At 37.5% G+C, this 7,383-nt stretch overlaps 1 protein-coding gene across 1 annotated transcript; it reads left to right on the top strand.

Moving 5' to 3' along the window:
* Positions 1 to 1,099: 1,099 nt before the first annotated feature.
* LOC128102411 (putative gustatory receptor clone PTE03) lies at positions 1,100 to 5,403 on the top strand. Its single transcript, XM_052726157.1, has 2 exons — positions 1,100 to 1,794; positions 5,226 to 5,403. The coding sequence occupies exons 1-2, from the start codon at positions 1,118 to 1,120 to the stop codon at positions 5,401 to 5,403; spliced, it is 855 nt and encodes a 284-aa protein (XP_052582117.1). The 5' UTR covers positions 1,100 to 1,117.
* Positions 5,404 to 7,383: the final 1,980 nt, after the last annotated feature.

The raw sequence follows: 7,383 nt of genomic DNA, 5'->3' as shown, positions 1-7,383 counted from the left end.
CAGGTCAAAGAAAGCACACACTTAGAAAGTTTTTTCACAAATTTAATTTGTAGAAGATTTACTATCTTGAGTATATATACTAGTCAAATTGTTTAATATTAAAAATAAAGCATTAATATATTATAAGCATCTACCTATTTATTATCTACCTACCTACTTATATATCAGGTTACAAAGACAATATATAAATTGATGATATATATGTGCAAAGGTGCTCAATGTATGTTTAAGTGATTTAGCTTAGAACTGGAGATAATCTGAAGAAAACACAGAAAGAATAAGATTTCTGTTTTTGATCATAGTTTCAGAGAGTTTATTCCATGACTGCTTAGCCTCATGTGCTTAGGGTGGTTATTCTGGTTGCAGGACTCTGTGGCAGAGGAGAAAAGTTTCACAACTGTTTTGCATACCACATCTGTGAAATAACAGTGATGCAATGAATAGAATGAGATGTCGCACACTTGGTCTCCAGAGTCAGAGAACAAGAGACTTGGAATACTACATGCTTACCACAATAGGCATCTTTGGAATTACAATAATAGTGAAGTTAATAACTGGACTAATGAGGACCTTTTCTATTTATCCCCATGAGATTTGAGTTTGTGTATCTAACTCAGTGTGAGGTATAAGTTTAAATCCTAGGACCTTCATACTCAGAATCAGAAATATGTGGACCATATAATGCATCAGTTCCTGAGAAAGAGTGAAATATGAAAAGTGATCCTCTTGATTTATCTCTTCACAGTCAAATAATGACATAAAATTAGGACAATACTAACCAATGTTTTACTTACCAATTTCATATTCTGGACAACTATAGGTCAGATTTTTCTCCATTCAGAAATATGTCCTTTCTCAATAAATATTTCTCTTAACATATTACACTATTTTCTTGATTTTTCACACTGTGGAGAGAAATTTTTGGAGTGCTTTAAGCATTAAGACCAACTATTTTATATAAGGTTGGTAAAAAATAGAATATAGTTTTCTATCAGTAGAATATTACTATAGCCAGTGCTATTCTAAGGGTATTCTAACAAGTACTTAAGTAAATCTGACACAGATGCTCATGAATTCAATTTTTTACTTTATCCTTTTCAAAGTTCCCACCAAAAATATGGAACTGAAAAATCAAACAGCAGTTTCAGAATTCCATCTGCTTGGACTGACAGACCATCACAAGCTTCTGCCCCTCATCTTCACCATATTCCTCTCCGTGTATCTGATCACAATTCTGGGAAACCTGCTTATCATCATGGCTGTCAGCTCTGGGTCCCAACCTCACACTCCCATGTACTTCTTCCTCTCTGTTCTGTCCATTAATGACATTTGTTACAGTACAGTCACAATCCCCAAAATGCTGGTCAACATTCAAGCACAATATGACAGCATAAGTTACATAGAATGTCTCTCTCAAATGTGCTTTGTTTCAGTTTTTGGTGGCATGGAAAATCTTCTCCTGGCAGTGATGGCCTATGACCGCTATGTGGCCATTTGCAAACCCCTGCAGTATACAGTCATCATGAACCATTTTTCCTGTGTCCTGATGGTTCTATTCTCCCTTTTCCGTAGCATTATGGATGCACTACTCCATAGTCTGATGGTCCTGAGACTTTCCTTCTGCACAGAAGTAGAAATCCCCCACTTTTTCTGTGAGCTTGCTCGGATTAATAAGCTTGCCTGTTCTGATACATTTCTTAATAATTTCTTGATATTTGTTGCAGCTTTTGTCTTTGGAGGTGGTCCTGTCACTGGAATTGCTTTTTCATATATTTACATTGTTTCCTCAGTATGGTTATATTTTATTTGTACTGAAATGTGATTTTATTTGTATGTTAATAAATAAAGTTGCCTGGGGGTCAGAGCTATTAGCAAACAATAGCTGAAACTGGGTGATGGTGGTGCATGCCTTTAATCCCAGAACTTGGTAGGCAGAGCTAGGTAGATCTCTGTGTGTTCAAGCATACAGCCAGCATGGAGACACATGCCTTTAATCTCAATACCAACCATAGAAGACCTGGAGGTCTGTACAGACAGGCAGTGACAAGGCGGTCATGTGGTTGGGTTTACAACCAATGAGAAGGCAGAACAGAAACACTATAAAAAGACAGACACACAGGAAGTAGCTCTCTTTTGGAGAGGTAGTGCAGCAGCGACAGTGAAGGGTAAGGTTTTTATCTCTTAGCTATTGCTCTGACCTCTTGGCTTTCATCTCTGTATTGGCTCTGTGTTTCTTATTGAATAAGATAGTTACTTCTACATCTGGTGCCCAACATGACAAGAATCCATTAAAAACCACTTGGCTTGGCAGCAGGTCTGGTTTCCTGCCTGGGCGGCCTGGCTCCCTAGCTCGGGCCCAGGTCGGCTTGGTCTTAAGCCAGACTGACCGTAGCCCCAAGCGGTTAGCTGCATCTGGAGATACTTGCTTAAAGCCGGTGCTAGAAACAACTCAGGCCTGCCCTGCCCAACAGGGCTCCTGCCTGTAAAGTCAATACACTTGGTTGGAGCTTAAGTAAGCCAGAGCCCAGGCTTGACTCAATTCAAGCGGGAACATGTGGCTGGATTTAAGCTTTTAGCCAGAACTTGTGGCTATGCTTTCTCTCTCTCTCTCTCTCTCTCTCTCTCTCTCTCTCTCTCTCTCTCTCTCTCTCTCTCTCTATCTCTCTCTCTCTCTATCTCTCTCTCTGGATTCACACCTCAGACACTAGGTAGCTATTTTGAAATTCTCTCGGATTTCTACTGTTCTACGCAGACTTGGTAAGTCAATTAAGATATCAGATATTTTAAAGGAAACTATTTAAAAGAGAAATTTTTTTCCACATTTAAAAAAATGGGTTTTATGTGTACATTGGAAGAAAATTGGGCTTTGTTTGAAATTTTAGGCAGTCTGACAATGGAACAACTATATGAGAAGATTAATGTTGATCGAATTATGCACTTTATTTCTTTTCTTATCCTCATTTCACTATTTAAAAAGATAGTCAATTTAAGTGCCAGGATAAAAGTTTTAGAAAAACCTGTTAAAATGAATGATAGAGAAATTCAAATTCAGACAGAAGAAATTAACAATGAAGTTGTTTCAAGATTGGATCATAAGGTTACAGAAAGAAAGCCTGTTTTTACAAAATCACCCTTAATTTTTCCGGTAACTGCACAGCAAATACCTGATCAAGTGAATACACAAAATATTTGGGCTCCAATTGAAATGTTAGATTTAAGAAGGTTTAAGGAGGCAATAGTATCTTATGGCATGCATTCCCCATATGTAAAGCAAATGTTAAACACCTGGTCAACTTATAATAGGATTATACCACAGGACTGGCGGGAGCTGGCACATGTTGTTCTGGAACACGGACAGAGGCTCCAGTGGCAAATGTGGTTCAAAGAGGGGGCTAAAAACATAGAAAAACAATGGAGGGATAAAGGAATACAAGTCTTCCAGGATCAGCTTATTGGAGAAGGCCAATATGCTTCAGTACAAACACAATGTTTATATGATGTCCAAACCCTAATTCTATGTCAAACGGCAGCCTTGAATGCATGGGACAGAGTTGAGGAACCAGGAAAAAAACTGAGTCATTTACAAAGGTTATACAAGGCCCAAAAGAATCTTTCACAGATTTTTTTTTTTTTTACAAAGACTGGCTTCAGCAGTAAAGAGAATAGTCCCGGATTTAGAAGCCAGTCAGATAATAATTGAATCTTTGGCCTTTGAGAACATGAATGCAGCATGCAAAAGAATAATCAGGCCATTAAAGGCAAGTTTTCCCCCCTTGGAAGATTGGATTAGAGACATGGTTAATGTTGAGGCTCATGACCATGATGCTATGTGGGTAGGAGAAACAATTTCAAAAGGTTTGAGGAATGTTAGATGTTTTGGATGTGAAAAGCAAGGACATTTGAAAAGGGACTGTAAACGGGTCATTCCTAGAAACAACATTTCTTCAAGTAACAATGGCAACAGAATGCCCCTTCTTTCTGAAGTATGCAGAAGGTGTGGTAAGGGAAAACGCTGGACCAACTAATGTAGATCAACAAGGGAAAGGCAAGGTAATCCTTTGCCTCGGTCTTTGGGAAACTCCCAGAGGGGCCTCAGGCAAGCCTCCATAGCAAATCCAGTTCAAACCTTTCCTGTAGTTGTAGAGGAAACCCCTACTCAGAGCAATTAAATAACCAAATGCCTATTGGAATTAATCATGCTGGTTGGGATGATGAAACAGAGAGAATAGAAAATTCAGGAGAAAACATAGAGAAAAATTTTTGACAAACTTCTATAAATGAACAGAGACTCAAATTAACAATAAAAATAAATGGTGTTTTGTTGTCTGGTTCAGTAGACACGGGTGCTGACATTACCATAATTGCACCAGAATTTTGGCATCTAGCTTGGCTTCATCAGGAGGTTCAACTGTTAGGAATTGGGACATTATCTCAAGTGAAACAGAGTGTAAGATGGCTCGAAAGTATATGTCCAGAAGGACAGAGAGGAAAATTAAAACCATATGTGGCTAACATAGCTATGACCTGTGGGGTCGAGACCTGTTGCAACAATGGAATACTCAGATTAACAGCCCTCCAACCTCAGACACAAATCATAAACTAGCATATGTTTCTGAGAGAAATATTAGAAGATATTATTCTAATGAGTGGTTCACCAGCCATCCATATTATACAAGAACAGGGCACAACAACTGATGATCTTCCGAAGACACCAACAGCTCTACCTTTAAAATGGTTAACAGACAAGCCTGTATGGGTTCAGAAATGGCCTTTAACAACAGAGAAACTCCAGGTTTTAGAAGAGCTGGTAGAAGAACAGTTAAATGCCAGTACAACATTCAACTGTGATTGATGGATAGTCAATGCTTTTTGCATTCAATGTATTAGGGTTTTCAAGAGTCATTGAACCTATAAAATGAATCTCTCTCTCTCTCCATATAGGTATAGATAGAGATATATGTTTAAATATATATATATATATATATGGAATTTTATTGGAATGACTGACTTACAGGCTGTAGTTCAACAGTGACTAGCAATAAATGGAAAATCCAAGAATCTAGCAGTTGCTAAGTCCCATGAGGCTGGTGTGTCAGCTTGTCTTCAGTATATTCTGGAATCCTGAAGAAGTAGACTCCAATCCCAGAGAAGGAATGGAGGCGATATCAAGGATCAGGCAAGCAGGCAAACAAATAACTCTTCCTCTCTCCATTGTCCTTATGTAGGCTTCCAGGAGAAAATGTGGCCAAGATTAAAGGTGAACCTTCCCATGCCATAAGATCTGGATTAATGGTATATGCCATCCCTCCTCAAGATCAGGATCAAAAGAGTGTGTCTGCCAGCTTCAAGATCCAGATCATGAATATGCCCAAATTTCTAGATTGTAGTTCACTCCAGATATAGTCAAGTTGACAACTAAGAATAGCCATCACACTCAGTATATTTGCTTTAAAGTATTCTATTACAAAATCCACAGTACTAATTACTTTGTACAATATTGCTCATTATATTAACCTGTATTTTATTATTGGCCAATTGGCTCTTTATTAAACCAATCACAGTGATGCATCTTCACACAGTGTAAACAAATATTCTATAACATATCTTGGTCATATTCTATTTTTAACTTTGTTTAGTAGAAACTGATTTCCACAATGACTTTACTAATTTGTACCCACACCAACAGAGAATGAAGGTTCTTTTCTTTCATATCATTCCCAATATTTTTTGTCAGATTTCTTGATGATAGCTATTCTGAGTGAGGTGAGGTGATGTCTCAAAATAGTTTTAATTTCCCTGGTGGGTGGGTAGTTATATTGACCATTTAAAAAATAGTTATTACTCATTTTATAAATCCTTGTTCCTTCTATTCCCAGTCAGAAAGTGAATGAGGAAAAGACCTTCAGAAAATAATTAGCCTCGTTATATCAAAGCTGTCTATACTTCTTTACTTCAAGACAGGGGCGGAATTGGAATCATTGTTAAATGTATTTGGATGTGATGTCCTTTGAGTTGTTGAGGAGATGTGAAACCATTAAGGTTGGTAATAACTCAAAATATAACTGGTCAGTTGGAATGGGACCTACAGCTTGGTACACTTAGTTAGTCTTTCACTATTTTGTATCTTCAACATATCAAGGTCAACATCAATTAACTTACAGAAAAAGGAAGCTTGTGGCTCCATGAACTTTATTTGACCATCAATTTATATAGATTTAACTGAAGTGCCAAGGTGAGTCTCTGATGAACATAATCAGGGGTTGAGTCAGTGCTTTGTGTTAGACTACCATAAGTAACAATGTAGACTTGATTAATTACATAAACTAGAAGCCGCAAAGATTATGAATCACACAAGAAATTTTTAGGCTATACCTGATCATTTGAAAACAACCATTTAAATGGCATGGGAAAAATGGACTAGCCCTGGACATGATATGAGCACAAAAATGTGGGGTCTTTCGAATAACAGTGGGAAAATACTGCATCTTCACTCCTAATAACGTGACTTCTGCTGGCAGCATTAGAAGCACTCTTTAAGATCTAACCTCTTCACAAAGTTAGAATTAGAAAATTGAGGAATAAAGGACTCTTTTTCCTATTTAATGGAAAATTGATTTACATAGTGAAAACAGAAAATAACCTTATTCCTGACCTCCATAATTATAACTCAAGATTATAGTTGAATGCTATGTAATTCCATTCATCTGATGGCATGTTCCATGATGAATTGAAACAGCTATAACTGACAAAATTCCTATTTCTAGTTCTCATCAAAGTATCTTAATGACTTTCTCCAGAACAGGAAAGCCATGCAATGTTAAATTAATTTGGAGGGAAAAATGAAAATCGGTTATAAACAGGAGGGGAAAATGTAGGAAATGTTAATGAAATGAACTGTGTTCTATGGAAGTAAAACTCTTGTTTTGCCAAAATACTTTGGATGACATGGACATTTTCTTGAAGCCCCATACCCATTTCTAATATGTTTACATCATCCTCAAGGCTTTCACATGTAAGACTTCTTAGTTCACTCTTGTGGCCAAACCCACCCAGGATGTGCTTATCCCTGAGGACTTGCTGTCACTTGTCTTGTCTAAAGTCATAATGCATGCAGCTGGAAAAGAAGATCCACAAAACATGTTTTCAGCTTGAGTTTCACTTGAATACAGGGCCTCAGATGCAGAGCCTAAGGGAAGAGCTCTCTGGGGCAATGTAGTAAGCTTGTCACCAAGTACTTGGTGTGATTAGAGTCACAACTTCACTGACCAACAAAGTTGTAAGCTCCCTTGCACAAAATACATCAACTGAGTATATAGCTGCTGGGCACTATGGATTCTATAACTAGTCATTTTTTATGTATTGGAAGACACTTATACTAATAGT

Source organism: Peromyscus californicus, unplaced genomic scaffold, assembly GCF_007827085.1.
Source record: "Peromyscus californicus insignis strain IS unplaced genomic scaffold, ASM782708v3 Scaffold_11__1_contigs__length_118956290, whole genome shotgun sequence".
NCBI classification, from domain to species: Eukaryota; Metazoa; Chordata; class Mammalia; order Rodentia; family Cricetidae; genus Peromyscus; species Peromyscus californicus.
Note: the sequence above shows the minus strand (reverse complement) of the source record. Positions and strands in the feature narration are given on the sequence as shown.

Bases quoted from the DNA above. Each gene is read 5' to 3' on its own strand.
- LOC128102411 (XM_052726157.1), top strand. From the start codon at position 1,118: ATGGAACTGAAAAATCAAACAGCAGTTTCAGAATTCCATCTGCTTGGA. The intron at 1,795-5,225 runs GTTATATTTTAT...GTCCTTATGTAG, and splicing joins TACATTGTTTCCTCAGTATG to GCTTCCAGGAGAAAATGTGG.